At 39.2% G+C, this 19,345-nt stretch overlaps 1 protein-coding gene across 1 annotated transcript in view; it reads left to right on the top strand.

Annotated features, from left to right (window-relative positions):
• TTN (titin) overlaps positions 1-19,345 on the top strand; it is a 244,079-nt gene that overhangs the window by 215,842 nt on the left and 8,892 nt on the right. The window contains exons 289-319 of the mRNA XM_080599478.1: positions 214-510; positions 614-1,201; positions 1,302-1,604; positions 1,745-2,041; positions 2,498-2,785; positions 2,872-3,171; positions 3,268-3,570; positions 3,732-4,037; positions 4,145-5,911; positions 6,011-6,307; positions 7,110-7,397; positions 7,490-7,789; positions 7,877-9,943; positions 10,035-10,337; positions 10,419-10,724; positions 10,820-11,110; positions 11,240-11,539; positions 11,649-11,954; positions 12,092-12,397; positions 12,497-12,778; positions 13,074-13,667; positions 13,762-14,049; positions 14,169-14,468; positions 14,901-15,203; positions 15,516-15,818; positions 15,930-16,514; positions 16,660-16,965; positions 17,063-17,362; positions 17,640-18,215; positions 18,305-18,610; positions 18,701-19,294. Coding sequence (XP_080455604.1) covers positions 214-510; positions 614-1,201; positions 1,302-1,604; positions 1,745-2,041; positions 2,498-2,785; positions 2,872-3,171; positions 3,268-3,570; positions 3,732-4,037; positions 4,145-5,911; positions 6,011-6,307; positions 7,110-7,397; positions 7,490-7,789; positions 7,877-9,943; positions 10,035-10,337; positions 10,419-10,724; positions 10,820-11,110; positions 11,240-11,539; positions 11,649-11,954; positions 12,092-12,397; positions 12,497-12,778; positions 13,074-13,667; positions 13,762-14,049; positions 14,169-14,468; positions 14,901-15,203; positions 15,516-15,818; positions 15,930-16,514; positions 16,660-16,965; positions 17,063-17,362; positions 17,640-18,215; positions 18,305-18,610; positions 18,701-19,294 — 13,950 coding nt within the window. The remainder of the gene's footprint in view (positions 1-213; positions 511-613; positions 1,202-1,301; positions 1,605-1,744; positions 2,042-2,497; positions 2,786-2,871; positions 3,172-3,267; positions 3,571-3,731; positions 4,038-4,144; positions 5,912-6,010; positions 6,308-7,109; positions 7,398-7,489; positions 7,790-7,876; positions 9,944-10,034; positions 10,338-10,418; positions 10,725-10,819; positions 11,111-11,239; positions 11,540-11,648; positions 11,955-12,091; positions 12,398-12,496; positions 12,779-13,073; positions 13,668-13,761; positions 14,050-14,168; positions 14,469-14,900; positions 15,204-15,515; positions 15,819-15,929; positions 16,515-16,659; positions 16,966-17,062; positions 17,363-17,639; positions 18,216-18,304; positions 18,611-18,700; positions 19,295-19,345) is intronic.

The raw sequence follows: 19,345 nt of genomic DNA on the forward strand, positions 1-19,345 counted from the left end.
GGTGGTTATGTCTGTGGTTTTACAAAAGTAAATGCTAAGTAGTAGCTTGAATGTTAAGTTTTGCTTGCATTTTACTTAAAATGTTTCTAATATACGAATTCATTAAAAATATATTTTCCCAATCCAGATGGCATTCCTATGTAATTGTAACATAAAAAGGAAATACTTCGTATATTGCTTAAGCTGTTAAACTTTTTTTTTTTTTCTTGTCAGAAAAACCCAGCCCACCAGAAAAACTGGGAGTAACAAATGTCACAAAGGACAGCGTTTCTCTTTCATGGCTAAAACCAGAACATGATGGTGGAAGCAGAATTGTGAGCTACCTCATTGAAGCTCTTGAGAAAGGACAGCAAAAATGGGTTAAGTGTGCAGTTGTAAAGACAACTCATCATGTTGTCCATGGTCTTAAGGAGAATGTTGACTATTTCTTCAGAGTGTCTGCAGAAAACCAAGCAGGTTTAAGTGATCCTAAGGAACTACTGCTCCCTGTTACAGTTAAAGAACAATTAGGTAAGCTTCCTGACATGAGACAAAAGTTGATATACATTAAATTGGGTTCATACTTCAAAAGAGATAATATTTTTTAATGATTTGAAAATGTTTTCTTTTTCAGAATCTCCTGAGATTGACATGAAGGGCTTCCCTCATAATACTGTGTATATTCGAGCGGGTTCAAACCTGAAAGTTGAAATTCCAGTTTCTGGAAAACCATTACCAAAGGTGACATTGTCAAGAGATGGTGTCCCACTCAAACCCACCATGAGATTTCACACCGAAACTACAGCAGAAAGTTTCATTATTAACCTTAAAGAAAGCGTAGCTGCTGATGCTGGCAGATATGACATTACTGCTGCCAACTCGAGTGGCACCACAAAGTCATTCATTAATATTGTTGTGTTGGATAGACCAGGTCCTCCTGTTGGTCCTGTTGTCCTTAGTGATATCACTGAAGAGAGTATAACACTCAGATGGCAGCCACCAACTTATGATGGTGGAAGTCAAGTTACCAACTATATTGTACTGAAAAGAGAAACAAGCACTGCTGTCTGGTCTGAAGTGTCTGCAACTGTGGCTAGAACTGTTATTAAAGTCATGAAGCTTACAACAGGAGAAGAATACCAATTCCGCATCAAAGCTGAGAACCGTTTTGGCATTAGTGATCACATTGACTCACAATGTGTGGTTGTCAAGCTTCCTTACAGTAAGTAATATATTTCTCACACTGTACATCAACATTTTAATGTTCAGATGTTTGAAGTCTCATTTTGTTAACAATTAATCAATTCTTTTGATATCATCAGCTACCCCTGGTCCTCCTTCTACACCATGGGTCACTAATGTCACCCGAGAGAGTATTACTGTTGGATGGCATGAACCAGTCACTAATGGTGGCAGTGCAGTCATTGGATACCACCTGGAAATGAAGGACAGAAATAGTATATTATGGCAGAAGGCTAACAAGACCCTCATTCGTACAACTCACTTTAAGGTCACCACCATCAGTGCTGGCCTTATCTATGAATTTAGAGTTTATGCAGAAAATGCAGCTGGCATTGGAAAAGCAAGTCATCCATCTGATCCAGTCCTTGCAATTGATGCTTGTGGTATGTATTCTCCAGAAGATAAAGAAGCCCAACCACTGAAGTAATGTTTACCCATCCCCACCCCCCATGATACTCTGTCTTATACAGGAAGCCAAAACAGCCGTTATTCATTACAAATACTTTCATGTTTCCTACTTCAGAACCACCAAGAAACGTTCGTGTCTCAGATATCTCGAAGACTGCTATTACTCTGTCATGGAAGAAGCCAGCATTTGATGGCGGTAGCAAGATCACTGGATACATCGTAGAAAAACGTGATCTTCCAGATGGCAGATGGACAAAAGCTAGCTTCACCAATGTTATTGAGACTCAGTTCACAGTATCTGGTCTGACACAGAATTCTCGGTATGAATTCCGTGTCTTTGCTAAGAATGCCGTTGGTTCCATTAGTAATCCATCAGATGTAGTGGGTCCTATTACATGTGTTGATACATATGGTAAGTGTTTTGTAATGATATAATGGTATCATTTTATGTTACTAGAAAGCTTAAAGGCAGCACTACTTTGCAGAACCACAGCTTTTTTAATACAGAAAGCTAATTTACCTTGATTGATTTACTAAGCTTGAATGATTTTGAGCTATTTGGGCATGGTTGTAATGAGCATCTTTGGCTGTATCTGCATTTTTACAGTCTTATGATATTTTTATTCTTTTGACAATGGAAGTCAGCCCATGGCCAAAGTGATAATATTTATACATTTTGTTGCCTTTTTGGTAGTGTTAGTTCTAACTTGTTCCAGGATTCTGATTTAAGTTATGCATGCTAGCTTTACTTTAACCAATATTTACAAAATGCCTGTAACTGTTCACTTAGAAAAAATATTATTTATTTTATCTTTATTAAATACAAGTTTAAAATAACTATGGTTTTTTTTTCTTATTTTTTCTTAAGGTGCACCTGAAATCGATGTACCACCGGAATATACAGAAGTGGTAAAATATAAAGCAGGAACTTCAGTTACATTAAAACTAGGCATCTCAGGAAAGCCTGTACCTACAATTGAATGGTTCAAAAATGGCAATGAGGTACAAACCAGTGCACTACTCTCAATGGAAAACACAACAGAATTTGCTTCTATACTCATCAAGGATGCAACCCGACTCAACAGTGGAACTTATGAATTAAAACTGAAGAATGCCATGGGTTCAGCGTCAGCCCATGTTAGAGTACAAATACTTGGTATGTCTTGAGATATGACTGTACTACATTATTAAACAGTAATCTACTAATAAATACTTACATATGATTTCTTGCACCTTCCACAGACAAGCCAGGACCCCCAAGTGGACCTATACAGTTTAAGACAGTCACTGCTGAAAAGATTACAGTAATGTGGGACCCTCCAACAGATGATGGTGGTGCACCTGTAACACACTATGTTGTTGAAAAGCGGGAGACAAGTCGGGTTGTATGGTCTTTAATTTCTGAAAAACTGGAGGGGTGTATTGTAACTACAACAAAACTCATCAAAGGAAATGAGTATGTGTTCCGTGTCCGTGGTGTGAACAAGTTTGGAGTTGGTGATTCACTGGAGTCTGAACCAGTTATAGCCAAAAATTCATTTGGTAAGAAACATATAAAATAGCTAATGTAACTGGATCATCTTGTGTATTATTTGTACATGGTATTGATCAACTAACATATATGTATTTTTATTTCAGTTGCGCCTGGACCACCTAGTGTACCAGAAGTCACAATGATAACCAAAAGTTCTATGACTGTTGTCTGGAATAGGCCCACTGTTGATGGAGGCAATGAAATATCAGGATATTTTCTTGAGAAACGTGACAAGAAAAGTCTTAGTTGGTTCAAGGTTACTAAAGAAACCATTCGTGACACCAGACAGAAAGTAACAGGTTTGACTGAAAATAGCGAATATCATTTCAGAGTTTGTGCTGTCAATGCAGCTGGACAAGGTCCATTCTCCGAAGCTTCTGACTTCTACAAAGCCGCAGATCCTGTTGGTAAGAGACAATCACAATATGTCTAATTGGTTAGAGATCAGTGGACAGCGAACAATTAGGGTGGCTTGCATAAATATAACTGAGACAGATTTTTTTCCTTTTTATGATTAAATGTAAGTATGTCTTTTGATTGATTTATTTTTTTTAACCATAACTTACAGATAAACCAGGCTCACCAACAAAGTTGAAGGTTGTGGATACAACGAAGACATCTGTCACCCTTGGCTGGATTAAGCCTGCTTATGATGGAGGAAGTCCAGTTACAAGCTATGTGGTTGAGAAAAGGGAGGGTGAAGAGCAAGAATGGACTGTAGTCAGCACTAAAGGAGAAGTGAGAACAACTGAGTATGTTGTATCCCACCTTCAGCCAAGTGTTAATTACTATTTCCGTGTGTCTGCTATAAATTCTGCTGGACAAGGAGAGCCTATTGAAATGACAGAACCTGTTCAAGCTAAAGATATTCTTGGTACTGTACCTTTCAGTGACTTACCACTTTCCCGTGTTTTGATTTTTCAAAGCACTTTTTATTTTACATTCCAAATATGCATTATTCATTTTTATTTATTTCCACAGTGGCACCAGAAATCGATCTGGATGTTGCCCTCCGGACCTCTATTGTTGCTAAAGCAGGTGAAGATGTGCAAATAACAATTCCATTCAAAGGAAGACCTCCTCCAACTGTCACATGGAGAAAGGGTGACAAGAATCTTGGGACTGATGAAAGATATATCATCCAGAATACAGAATCATCTACATTACTTACTATTCCTCAAGTTACCCGAAATGATACAGGAAAATATGTTCTTACAATTGAAAATGGAGTTGGAGAACCAAAATCATCATTTGTGAATGTAAAAGTACTTGACACGCCATCTGCCTGCCAGAAGCTACAGCTTAAGCATGTTTCTCGTGGAACAGTTACACTAGTATGGGAGCCACCTCTCATTAATGGTGGTTCTGAAATAACAAATTATGTTGTGGAAAAAAGAGATGCTACAAAGAGGGCCTGGTCAACTGTAACGACAAAGTGTTCTCATACCACTTTTAAGCTAACTAACCTGTCAGAAAAGACTGCATTCTTCTTCCGTGTTCTTGCTGAAAATGAAATTGGACTGGGTGAACCTTGTGAGACGTCTGAACCGGTGAAAGCTGCAGACATACCTGGACCTATAAAAGACCTAGCTATGAAAGATTCTACAAAGACATCTGTTAAACTGCAGTGGAGCAAACCTGACTATGATGGTGGTAGCATTATATCAGACTATGTTATTGAAAAGAAGCAGCAGGAAGAAAAAGAATGGACATATGCAGGCACAAGCAAGAGCTGTGAATTTGAAGTTGAAAAACTTAAAGAACTTTCTGTCATGGAATTCAGAGTTTTTGCAAAAAATGAAAAGGGCATGAGTGATAGTGTTATGGTTGGACCCATTACAGTGAAAGAACATACAATAACACCTGAAGCTGACCTTTCTGACATTCCTGGAGGTCAAATTGCTGTAAGAATTGGACATAACCTGCATATTGAATTGCCCTATAAAGGTAAACCTAAGCCATCAATGAGCTGGCTCAAGGACAACCTCCCTCTTAAAGAAACTGAACAGCTTCGTTTCAAGAAAACTGAAAACAAGATAAGCTTAAGTATCAAGAATGTGAAAAAGGAACATGGTGGCAAATATACTTTGATTCTTGATAATGTCATCTGCAGAAAAACATTTGCAATCACTGTCATCACTCTTGGTCCTCCATCTAAGCCAAAAGGACCTTTAAGACTAGATGAAATCAAAGCAGATAGTGTAGTTTTGTCATGGGAAGCTCCTGAAGATGACGGTGGAGGAGAAATTACTGGCTACAGTATTGAGAAAAGAGAAACTTCACAAATGAACTGGAAGCTGGTGTGCTCGAGTGCTGCTAGAACAATTTTCAAAGTACCAAACCTTGTTAAAGACACTGAATATCAGTTTAGAGTTCGTGCGGAAAACAGATACGGAGTAAGCCCACCTCTTGTCTCAGCAGACGTTGTGGCAAAGCATCAATTTAGACCACCAGGTGCCCCAGGCAAACCTGTTGTATACAATGTAACTGCTGATGGAATGACCATAGCTTGGGATGCTCCTGTTTATGATGGCGGCTCGGAGATTATTGGATACCATGTTGAAAAGAAGGAAAGAAACAGTATTTTGTGGCAGAAGGTTAATGTTGCATTAATATCTAACAGAGAATACAGAATTACTGGACTGCTTGAGGGCCTGGATTACCAGTTCCAAGTGTATGCAGAAAACACTGCTGGTCTAAGCCGAGCTAGTGAGCCGAGCAAGTTTACTTTGGCAGTTTCTCCAGTAGGTGAGTGAATGACCAGTCACACTTCACCTAAGAAAATTCTGGTGTTGTAGACTATGGTGAACAGTAATAGAAATAAATATTTTTTATTTTTTTTTCCAGACCCGCCTGGTACTCCTGATTACATTGATGTCACCAGGGAAACAGTCACTCTTAAATGGACCCCCCCACTGCGTGATGGAGGCAGTAAGATTGTGGCCTACAGTATTGAGAAGCGCCAAGGAAGTGAAGACCGTTGGCTCCGATGCAACTTTACTGATGTCAGTGAATGCCAATATACAGTTACAGGACTCAGTCCAGGTGACCGATATGAATTCAGAGTTCTTGCAAGAAATGCTGTTGGCACAATTAGCCCACCTTCACAGTCTTCAGGCTATATCATGACCAGAGATGAAAATGGTAAGATTTCTTAATATAATTGTATTTGGGTACTGAAGCCAACTAGAGCTTCCGGAAGATGGGAGGCCAAAGTGGGAGGAATACATGACTGCCCTTCCAGCCAACTCAGAATCATTTCTGTTTGAGTCCAAGGTGGGAGGAGCTAAATTATAACCTAAATCTGGTAGACATAGGTAATCAATTGCTGTATTAGAGTAAAGCAGTAATTTTTTATTCAATGTACTAATAGACTTCTTTTGTCTTATAAATAGAATTTTGCTGGGATTTATTTGAAAATGAAATATCATCCTACAATATGTTTTTGATGTAGTTATGGTTTTGTTACTCTGTGGCAACTTTAACAGTTCTTATAATGTACTCTCAGACTTGGCAGCCATAGTTATTCTGGATGGCAGCCCTCTGGTTTTCCTTTCCAAAGTTACTGATGATTGTGACCTTCAGGAAGGTATTCAGAGTAATTTAAACCTGTCCAGGGAAATCAGTTTCCAGATACTTTTGCTGAAAGTCATGGCACTCTACATGTGTTGGATAAGAAGCAACAGAAAAGTTGGAAAGGAATAATAGACTGTAATAATCTGATGCACTGAGTAATTTAGAAATGAAAATTTGACTCAGCTTGACATGCTGTAACAACAAACATTAATTTATTTCACCTATGGTAATACATTGCACTGATTGCTAACAGGATAAATAAGTTTACAGTTCATAATTCTTATACAACAATTGTTTATAATTACTATAAAATAGTATCAGGAAAAATTACTTAGCTATATGAGAATTAATTTATATTTTCCTTTTTTAGTTGCTCCAACAATTGAATTTGGCCCTGAGCACTTCGAAGGCCTTACTGTTAAAGCTGGAGAGAGCATTAGACTTAAAGCTTTAATCAAAGGACGTCCAGTACCTAAGGTGACATGGTTTAAAGATGGTAAGGAGATTGAAAAAACAATGAGTATAGAAATAACTACAGCTATTGGATATAGCACAATCTTCATTAGAGATGCGACCCGGGATCATCGTGGAGTGTACACAGTAGAAGCCAAAAATGCATCAGGCACTAAACGAGAAGATATTACATTCAGAATACAAGGTACTGCACCAAACACTTTCAGCCTGTATTTTTTTAATAGAATTTTAATCTAAGTGCCAGCAAATTTTAATTCTGAACCTTTAATTTTGCAGACACACCAGGAAAAGTTGGTGGACCAATACGATTCACAAACATTACTGGAGAAAAAGTGACATTATGGTGGGAGCCCCCAGCTAATGATGGTTGTGCTTCTATTTCCCACTACATAATTGAAAAACGTGAAACCAGCAGGATTGCTTGGGCTTTAGTTGAAGACAAGTGTGAAGCTTGCAGCTACACTGCACTTAAATTAATAAAGGGCAATGAGTACCAGTTCCGTGTCTCTGCAGTAAACAAATTTGGAGTTGGCAGACCACTGGAGTCTGATCCAGTTACAGCACAAATACCTTACAGTAAGTTTCCGTCTCATTCTGTAGAAGTAACTGTTGAGTTAACATTTTGTATTTCTAACGATGTTTTTCTTTTTATTTTTATTTTAGCTCTTCCTGATGCCCCAGGAACTCCAGAGCCCACGAATGTAACAGGAGACAGTATCACACTCACATGGGAAAGACCAAGTTCAGATGGCGGAAGTGAGATAAATGAGTATATTCTAGAAAGGAGAGAAAAGAAGAGCATGCGCTGGGTTAAAGTATCCAGTAAGAGGCCCATTGCTGAGAACAGATACAGAGTAACTGGCCTTATTGAAGGCAACGAGTATGAATTTCGTGTCATGGCTGAAAATGCTGCAGGAGTTGGACCTCCAAGTGATGCTTCAAAGTTGATTAAATGTAGAGAACCCGTGAGCCCACCAAGTGCTCCTAATGTTGTAAAGGTGACAGATACATCAAAGACTAGTGTAAGCTTAGAGTGGACCAAGCCAGTTTTTGATGGAGGTATGGAAATAATTGGGTACATTATTGAGATGTGCAAAGCTGACCTAGAAGCATGGCAGAAAGTCAATGCAGAGACCGTTCTTGCTACTAAATATACTGTTGTTGATTTGGAGGCAGGAGAACACTATAAATTCAGAGTTAGTGCTGTCAATGGTGCTGGAAAAGGAGAAAGCTGTGAAGTTCCTGCTTCAGTCCAAACCGTGGACAGGCTTTCTGCACCTGAAATTGATATCGATGCAAACTTCAAGCAGACTCATATTGTACGAGCAGGTGCAAGCATTCGTCTGTTTATTGCCTTCTCTGGAAAACCTATTCCTACTGCTGTGTGGTCCAAAGCAGATGCAAATCTTAGCTTGCGTGCTGACATTCAAACAACTGATTCATTCAGCACATTGACTGTGGAGGAATGCAATAGAAATGATGCTGGCAAGTATGTCTTTACTGTGGAAAACAACAGTGGAAGTAAGTCAATTACATTCACTGTCAAAGTTTTGGACACTCCTGGTCCACCTGGTCCTATTACATTTAAGGATGTGACTCGAGGATCTATTACTTTAATGTGGGATGCTCCTGTTTTGGATGGAGGTTCACGTATCCATCACTACATTGTGGAAAAACGGGAAGCAAGCCGTCGTAGCTGGCAAGTGGTGAGTTCAAAATGCACTCGACAAATCTTTAAGGTCACTGATCTGGCAGAAGGTGTCCCATATTACTACCGAGTGTCAGCAGAAAATGAATATGGTGTAGGTGAACCCTGTGAACTGACGGAACCAATTATAGCCACTGAAGAACCTGCTCCACCTAAGAGACTAGATATTGTTGATACAACTAAATCTTCTGTAGTATTAGCTTGGCTTAAACCTGACCATGATGGTGGTAGTCGTGTTACTGGGTACCTTCTTGAAATGAAACAAAAAGGATCTGACTACTGGATTGAAGCTGGTCAAACAAAACAACTTACTTTCACTGTTGAAGGCCTGGTGGAGAACACTGAATATGAGTTCCGGGTCAAGGCAAAGAATGATGCTGGCTACAGTGAGCCAAGAGAAGCTTTCTCTTCTGTTATTATTAAGGAGCCACAGATTGAACCAACAGCAGATCTCAGTGAAATAAGCAGACAGCTCATAACATGCAAGGCTGGAGGCACCTTTACTATTGATATACCGATTAGTGGCCGCCCAGCTCCAAAAGTGACATGGAAACTTGAGGAGATGAGGCTGAAGGAAACTGAGAGAGTGACCATCAAGACAACAAAAGACAGAACAACACTTACTGTAAAGGACAGTATGAGAGGTGACTCTGGGAAATACTACCTCACACTTGAAAACACTGCTGGTGTGAAAACATTTACTGTCACAGTGGTAGTCATAGGAAGGCCAGGTCCAGTCACTGGCCCAATTGAAATATCGTCTGTCTCTGCTGAATCCTGTGTGCTGACCTGGAAAGAACCTGAAGATGATGGTGGCAGTGACATTACAAACTACATTGTAGAGAAACGTGAATCTGGAACAACAGCGTGGCAACTGGTAAATTCCAGTGTAAAACGTACACAGATCAAAGTTACTCATCTTACAAAATACCAGGAGTACAGTTTTAGAGTAAGCTCAGAAAACAGATTTGGTGTCAGCAAACCCCTTGAATCAAAAACTGTGGTAGCTGAGCATCCATTTGGTAAGTGAAACTTTTAAATCTGTTGTTTTCGTCGGACTACTGTAACTATTTGTAACAACTAACATTCTCCTCACCTCCCATTTGTGTTTAGTCCCACCAAGCCCACCCTCAAGGCCAGAAGTCTATTCTGTGTCTGCAACTGCCATGGCAATTCGCTGGGAGGAACCCTATCATGATGGTGGCAGCAGAGTCATTGGATACTGGGTTGAAAAGAAGGAGCGCAACACTATTCTTTGGGTGAAGGAAAACAAAGTGCCGTGCTGTGAATGCAACTACAAAGTCACAGGATTGGTGGAAGGCCTAGAATATCAATTCAGAACGTATGCTCTAAATGCTGCAGGTGTTAGCAAAGCTAGTGAAGCTTCCAGACCTGTAGTGGCTCAAAATCCAGTTGGTAAGTATTACTTTCAATAGTTGTTTTGTTAATTAAGTTAAAAGAGAATTACATTTCTCATTTTTTGTTTTATTTCTCCAGATCCACCAGGAAGACCGGAAGTAACAGATGTCACCAGATCTACCGTTTCCCTGAGCTGGTCAGCACCACTTTACGATGGTGGAAGTAAAATTATTGGATATATTATAGAGCGTAAACCATATAATGAATCTGGTGATGGACGCTGGCTGAAATGCAATTATACCATTGTCTCGGAAAACTTTTTTACTGTGACAGCTCTTAGTGAAGATGAAGCATATGAATTCCGTGTACTAGCAAAGAATGCTGCTGGTGTGATTAGCAAAGGATCTGAATCAACTGGTGCTGTCATTTGCAAAGATGAATACTGTAAGAAATACTCATTTGGAACAAATAAAATATAACATTCCATTTTTAATACTGTCATGTAATTTGTTTTTAATCTTTTTTTTTCTTTATGACAGCACCACCAAAGGCTGAACTCGATGCTAGATTGCACGGAGAAGTTGTGACCATTAGGGCTGGATCTGATCTTGTTCTCGATGCAGCTGTTGGTGGGAAACCAGAACCAAAAGTCTTCTGGTCCAAAGGCGACAGGGAACTGGACCTATGTGAAAAGATCTCTCTGCAATACACCAGCAAACGAGCCATTGCAATTATCAAGTTCTGTGACAGAAGCGATAGTGGAAAATATACTCTAACAGTTAAAAATGCCAGTGGGACAAAACAAATTTCTGTTCTTGTCAAAGTGCTTGGTATGTATTCCATGATTAATATTCTTATATAATATACTAAAAAAAAAAAAAAAAAAAAGGCATTATTTTAAATAAGTGAGAAGTTTTTCTTAGCTGCTAATAACAATACCTATTTTCACCTCTACTCAGATTCACCAGGTCCATGCTCAGGCAAAATCACAGTTAGCAGAGTAACAGAAGAGAAATGTACTCTGGCATGGAATATTCCTGAGGAAGATGGAGGTGCACAAATCACTCACTACATCGTCGAAAGGCGTGAAACCAGCAGACTTCACTGGGTTATTGTTGAGGCTGAATGCCAGACGTTATCATGTGTGGTAACAAAACTTATTAAAAATAATGAGTACATCTTCCGTGTCAGAGCTGTCAACAAATATGGGCCAGGTGTTCCACTTGAAACAGAACCTGTCATTGCCAGGAATGCTTTCAGTGAGTGTTAATACCTTCCATCCTGTGTCAGAATGTGTGGAATGTTTCTCATAGATTAAAAAAAAATGGTAAAACTTTTTTTTTTCCCACATTTAAAAAAAAAAAACAGCTATCCCAACGCAGCCTGGTGCTCCTGAAGAAGTGAGTGTTGGCAAGGAACACGTCATTATTCAGTGGACAAAACCAGAATCAGATGGTGGCAGTGAGATTAAGGACTATCTTGTAGACAAACGTGAAAGGAAAAGTCTGCGCTGGACACGAGTGAACAGAGATTACACAATTTATGATACCAGACTGAAAGTCACTGGTCTTATGGAAGGCAGCCAGTACCAGTTCCGAGTCACTGCAGTGAATGCTGCTGGAAACAGTGAGCCTAGTGAAGCTTCACAATACATGTTATGCAAAGAGCCATCATGTAAGTTGCCACATTTAAAATATATTTTTATAAATATATTTAATATAAAATATATAAAAATATATTTTAACATAAAATATATAAACTGTGAAATGTTCCCTGCACCAATATGAAATACATTTTCTTCTTTTTCAAAGATACTCCTGCACCACCTTCAGCTCCAAGAGTTGTGGATACTACCATGCACAGCATAAGTTTAGCATGGTCAAAGCCCACATATGATGGTGGTGCTGACATCTTAGGCTATGTGCTTGAAATGAAAGAAGAAGGTACTGAACAGTGGTACCGACCACATACAACTCCCACTCTGAGGAATGCTGAGTTCACTGTAACTGGCCTTAAAACAAACCAGAAATACCAATTCAGAGTTGCTGCTACAAACGTGAATGGTATGAGTGAATTTAGTGAATCATCAGCAGAAATAGAACCTGTGGAAAGAATAGGTAATTTGAAAACTCAGTGTGTATTTTAAGGAATAATTATGTTTTCCTTCAAAACTACTAAAAGATTAATTCATTCTGTTTCTTACACCCCTTCATCAGAAATACCTGAGCTTGAGCTTGCCGATGATCTGAAGAGAACAGTAACAGTGAGAGCTGGTGGTTCCCTGCGCCTAATGGTCTCTGTGTCTGGCAGACCTGCTCCTGTAATCACATGGAGCAAGCAGGGTGTTGACCTTGTAAGTCGAGCTATTATTGATACTACCGACAGTTACACTCTACTTATTGTGGATAAAGTTAATCGGTATGATGCTGGAAAATACGTCATTGAGGCTGAAAATCAATCAGGAAAAAAATCAGCGACTATTTCTGTAAAAGTGTATGGTAAGTACTGCTACAGTTATGTATGGGTATTACACCACTCATAGTGCATGTTGCTTGGGAGTAAGAAACTAAGTTATTTCCAAAGGAATTTTTTAGTTTAAATAACATAAGAATGTTTGGGAACTCAAAGAAACAATTCAACCCAGAGGAAAATAAGTAGTTTTTAAAAGCTGTGCTAGTTTATAAATCAAATCCAAATGTTGTTTTTCCTCTTTTTTTATTCAGAACTGAATCATTGACCAGAAGAGGAAGGGATCTGGAAGAAAAAAATAATTTGTTGTTGTTGTTGTTTTAGATACACCTGGTCCACCAGCTGCAGTGAGAATTAAGGAAGTATCAAAAGATTCTGTGACACTTACTTGGGATATTCCAACCATTGATGGTGGAGCCCCAGTCAGCAATTATATAATTGAGAAACGTGAAGCTTCCATGAGAGCTTACAAGACTGTCACTACCAAATGCAGCAAGACATTTTATAGAGTTACTGGACTTCTAGAAGGAGCTTTGTATTATTTCAGAGTACTGCCAGAAAATATTTATGGCATTGGTGAAGCTTGTGAGACATCTGACGCAATGCTAGTATCTGATGTACCTATGGTACCACAAAAACTTGAAGTGATTGATACCACTAAGTCAACTGTCACTCTTGCATGGGAGAAACCACCACATGATGGTGGAAGCAGACTGACTGGCTATGTTATTGAGGCCAGCAAAGCTGGAACAGAAAGATGGTTGAAGGTAGTGACAGTGAAGCCTACTATTTATGAACATACAATTATCTCTCTCAATGAAGGTGAGCAGTACTTGTTCAGGGTCAGAGCACAGAATCAGAAGGGTGTGTCAGAACCACGAGAGATTGTCACAGCAGTGACAGTACAGGACCAAAAAGGTAGGTATCTACTGTTAAAAATAACAGCTGACACCAAATGAACGTGTTATTTATAAAATGGTTACCAAAAATATTAATGTTTTTCTTTTCTTAGTTCTGCCAACAATTGACCTTGCTGGAATACCTCAGAAAACAATTCATGTACCTGCTGGCAAGCCCATTGAGTTAGCTATTCCAATTGAAGGACGGCCACCTCCAGCTGCATCTTGGTTCTTGGCTGGTTCTAAACTAAAAGAATCAGAACGCATCAAAATGGAGACCGTTGCCAAAATGGCTAAATTAACTGTGCGTGAGACCACCATACATGACACTGGCGAGTATACACTTGAACTGAAGAACACAACTGGAACAGTTACTGATACAATAAAAGTTATAATCCTTGGTAAGAACCTATGCAAGTAATTGTCCACGATCTTTAACTGTCTGAACTTTGTCACCAGTGATATGATTCCTTTTCTCAACATTATTTTTTGGCCTTTAAATTTATTTATTTTTTCATAGACAAACCTGGACCACCTGTTGGACCTATCCGAATTGATGAAATTGATTCAAATTATGTTACCATCTCCTGGGAGCCACCTGAGCTGGATGGTGGAGCTACACTTAGTGGCTATGTGGTAGAACAGCGTGATGCTCACCGTCCTGGATGGCTTCCAGTCTCGGAGTCAGTAACCAGGACAACATACAAGTTTACCAGGCTTGTTGAAGGTGCAGAATATGTATTCCGTGTGGCTGCTACAAACCGCTTTGGAATTGGATCTTATCTGCAGTCTGAAATTATAGAATGCAAGAGTAGAATTCGTAAGTCTACCTTTAAAAATATAAAAAAATACATGTACATGGGCTTATGTAGCCACACAAAAATACAATTTTCTAGATGCAACTACCTCTTTTGTTCAAATAATATACATTATCATGCACAGTAGTCTTGTTATACTTCCAGGGAACAATGCCATCCACAAACCTGTGCAGGTATTATAGATGCACTGCACAGAACCTGGACAGTAAAATTGGATTTTATGCTCAGGTCTACAGTTGACCTTGAAAAATTGCTTTACCCCATTATAAAAGCAGGATTATTTCACTGATCTAGTTTCTAAACTACTTTGATATCTGCTGATAAAAAGAATTTGATAGGACATTGATGTTACCTTGTCCTATATAGTATGTTGCATATTTCTGTGTAGAACCATCTGGTGCTTTCTTCACTAATTCTGTTTTTTCTTTTTACAGGTATTCCTGGCCCTCCTGGCACTCCAGAAGTGTTTGATGTCTCTCGAGATGGCATGACATTAACTTGGTATCCTCCAGAAGATGATGGTGATTCACAGATTACTGGTTATATTGTGGAACGCAAAGAAGTTAGAGCAGATAGATGGATCCGTGTAAATAAAGTTCCAGTTACTATGACTCGTTACCGTTCCACTGGGTTGGTTGAAGGATTAGAATATGAACACCGGGTTACAGCAATCAATGCCAGAGGTGCTGGGAAACCCAGCCGTCCTTCCAAGACTGCCATTGCAAGAGATCCAATTGGTAAGTAATTTCCTATATAGATTAAGCACATGATAGCAGAATGGAAATGATCCTACTAGAAGTCACTCTTTTTTGTAATTTGGAAATTTATCTGGCTATGAAAATGAATGTCAGGGGAGATTCTGACTGGAGGAAACCAAGGAAAATATTAGTGAAAATCTTTCATTCCAAGTTGCCCTATATAAATCCTATTATGACTTAATACAGATCATATGCTAGAAGTTAGCATTTGTTATGTCTTTTAAATGTTCATAAAAAAGTTCCCACTGAGCCTCCCCCTTCCCCACCCCCCCATCTGGTCTTCTCTTCCAGCTCCTCCCGGTAAACCTCAGAATCCAAGAGTCACTGATACTACAAGAACATCTGTCTCCCTGGCTTGGAGTCCACCAGAAGATGAAGGTGGTTCTAAAGTTACTGGCTACTTAATTGAGATGCAGAAGGTTGATCAATTTGAATGGACCAAATGCAATACTACTCCAACCAAGATTCGTGAATATACCTTGACACATCTCCCTCAAGGTGCAGAGTACAGATTCCGTGTGCTAGCCTGTAATGCTGGTGGGCCAGGAGAACCTGCTGAAGTGCCAGGAACAGTCAAAATAACAGAAATGCTTGGTAAGACACTTGTCTTAACTCCCATTGAAAGCTGTCCTAAAGACCTATTTGCCTAAAGGAGGCATATTGTCTGTAAAACAGACATAGCATGACATGTTAATTTTCTTTCAGAATATCCTGACTATGAACTTGATGAAAAATACCAGGAAGGTCTCATGGTGAGACAAGGTGGAGTTATCAGGCTTACAATACCCATTAAGGGTAAGCCCATCCCAATATGCAAATGGACGAAAGAAGGACATGACATCAGCAAGAGGGCCATGATTGCAACTTCTGACACTCACACAGAACTTGTGATCAAAGATGCAGAAAGAGAAGATTCCGGCACCTATGATCTGGCACTTGAAAATAAGTGTGGCAAAAAAGCTGTGTATATTAAAGTCAGAGTGATTGGCATACCAAATCCACCAGAAGGGCCACTTGAGTATGATGATATACAAGCTCGTTCTGTCAGAGTAAGCTGGAGACCTCCTACAGATGATGGTGGTGCAGATATACTAGGTTATATTGTTGAGAGACGAGAAGTACCAAAGACTGCCTGGTACACTGTTGACTCTAGAGTAAAAGGGACATCATTAGTAGTGAAAGGGCTGAAAGAAAATGTGGAGTATCACTTCCGTGTTTCTGCAGAAAACCATTTTGGTATTAGCAAATCTCTCAAATCTGAAGAACCAGCCATACCAAAGACACCTCTAAGTAAGTCCCCATTTTATATTTTTTAAATATTTTTTTACTACTGTTTACTTACTACAGTATGGTTCTAAAAGTGCCATAGACTATGCAATTTTTTTAATGCTGTCATTATTATTTCTATTACTTATGTTGTTATCGTTATTAACAGATCCTCCAGAGCCTCCAAACAACCCACCTGAAGTACTTGATGTCACAAAGAGTTCTGTTAACTTGTCCTGGTCCAGACCTAAAGATGACGGTGGTTCTCGTGTAACCGGCTACTACATTGAACGTAAAGAGACATCTACAGAAAAATGGGTCCGGCATAATAAAACACAGATCACCACTACAATGTACACGGTCACAGGACTTGTTCCAGATGCAGAATATCAGTTCCGTGTCATTGCTCAAAATGATATTGGTGAAAGTGAAGCAAGTCCTGCTTCTGAACCAGTAGTTTGCAAGGATCCTTTTGGTAAGAAAATGTTTGCATTAACAATTAATTGCTTGTGTACAGCAATTTAGTGACATTCAAAGAGGAATTTAACTTCTGTATATTCTGCAATTTTCAGACAAACCAAGCCAACCTGGAGAAATTGAGATCACTTCTATATTTAAAGACAGCATTACATTAGAATGGGAACGACCTGAAAGTGATGGTGGCAAAGAAATCCTTGGCTATTGGGTTGAGTATCGACAGTCCGGAGAAAGCACCTGGAAAAAATGCAATAAAGAACGGATCAAGGACAGACAGTTTACAGTAGGAGGTTTACTAGAGGCCACAGAATATGAATTCCGTGTTTTTGCAGAAAACCAGACTGGACTCAGTAGACCTCGAAGGACTGCTATGGCCGTGAAAACTAAACTAACATGTAAGAAAAAAAAAAAAAAAAAGTAATATTTACTGTGATATTGCCATGATCTTGTGTTTCATAAACCATGGTGCTGCACTTAATATGCTGTTTGCTTTACATGTTAATTGCCAACATGACTGTCTTAAAGCACAGCCCAGTCATTCAAATATAAGAGGCACAATTTTAAATAAAGGTTAAATTCCAGCACCATAGTAATAGAGGAACATTTATTCTTCATTATTTTTTAATGAGGAACATTTCATCTTCATTATTTTTTTAATTTTCTTTCTTCTAGCTGGAGAAGCACCTGCCATAAGAAAAGAAATGCAGGATGTTACAACTAAACTGGGTGAAGCAGCTCAACTGACATGCCAGATTGTTGGGAGACCTCTTCCTGATATTAAATGGTATCGCTTTGGCAAAGAGCTGCTGCAAAGCCGAAAATATAAAATGTCATCTGATGGACGCAACCATACGCTAACAGTAATAACAGACGAACAAGAGGATGAAGGTCTCTACACTTGTATGGCTACCAATGATGTCGGAGAAATTGAAACTAGTGGCAAGCTATTATTGCAGGCTCCTCCTCAGTTCCACCCAGGCTTTCCATTGAAGGAGAAATACTATGCGGGTGCAGGTGGCACCCTCCGCCTTCACGTTGTGTATATTGGCCGACCAGTACCAGCAATAACTTGGTTCCATGGCAACAAACCTCTGAGAGGATCAGAAACAGTTACTATTGAGAACACAGAACATTATACTCATCTTGCTATTAAGAATGTTCAACACAAGACTCATGCTGGGAAGTACAAAGTGCAACTCAGTAACACATTTGGAACAGTTGACACCGTACTTAATGTGGAAATACAAGGTAATTTTATGTTCATTATTTTTGTGGAATATTTTATGAAATATTAACTGGCAAAAGAACTAAAAATATGCTGCTTTTTTCTTTTACAGATAAGCCAGATAAACCAATAGGACCTATCATTATAGAGTCTATACTGAAGAACTCTGTGGTGATTAGCTGGAAACCACCAGAGGATGATGGAGGTGCTATGATAACAAACTACATCATAGAGAAACGTGAAGCCAAGGAAGGAACTGAATGGCAACTTGTTTCTTCAAGCATTTCAGGCACAACCTGTAGAATTGTTAACCTAACTGAAAATGCAGGCTATTATTTCCGTGTTTCTGCTCAGAATACATATGGCATTAGTGAAGCACTGGAGGTCTCATCAGTTGTTGTTATGAAGCCTCCATTTGGTAAGTGAACACCAAAATATCCAGTTGTGTATGTCCCTATAATTACTAAGGCAAGCTCACTTAATCTTTGAATTATTTTATTCTTTATAGAAAAACCAGGACAACCTGGTCAGCCAGTAGCAAGTGCTGTCACAAAGGATTCTTGTGTTGTCTCATGGAAGCCACCTGCAAGTGATGGAGGGGCAAAGATTAGAACTTACTATCTCGAGAAGCGTGAGAAAAAACAAAACAAGTGGATTTCCGTCACAACAGACGAAATTCGTGAAACTGTCTATTCTGTGAAAGATCTTATTGAAGGTCTTGAGTATGAGTTCCGTGTAAAATGTGAAAATCTAGGTGGTGAAAGCGAGTGGAGTGAGGTATCACAACCAGTCATTCCAAAATCTGATGTACCGATTCAAGCACCACATTTCAAAGAAGAACTAAGAAATCTGAATGTGAAATTTCAAGCTAATGCCACCTTTGTCTGCAAAGTCACTGGTCATCCTAAACCAATTGTCAAGTGGTACAGGCAGGGCAAGGAAATCATGCCAGATGGTGAAAAGATCAAAATACAGGAATTCAAGGGTGGATATCATCAGCTGGTCATAACAAATGTAACGGATGATGATGCCACAGTATATCAAGTTAGAGCTACCAACCAAGGAGGATCTGTGTCTGGCACTGCCTCTTTAGATGTTGAAGGTAATGAAGGATCTTGATTCCCAAGATAAATTATTTTTTAAGTTTTGAATA

The sequence above is a fragment of the Anser brachyrhynchus genome (genome assembly GCF_964034855.1).
Source record: "Anser brachyrhynchus genome assembly, chromosome: 7".
In the NCBI taxonomy this organism is placed as follows: domain Eukaryota; kingdom Metazoa; phylum Chordata; class Aves; order Anseriformes; family Anatidae; genus Anser; species Anser brachyrhynchus.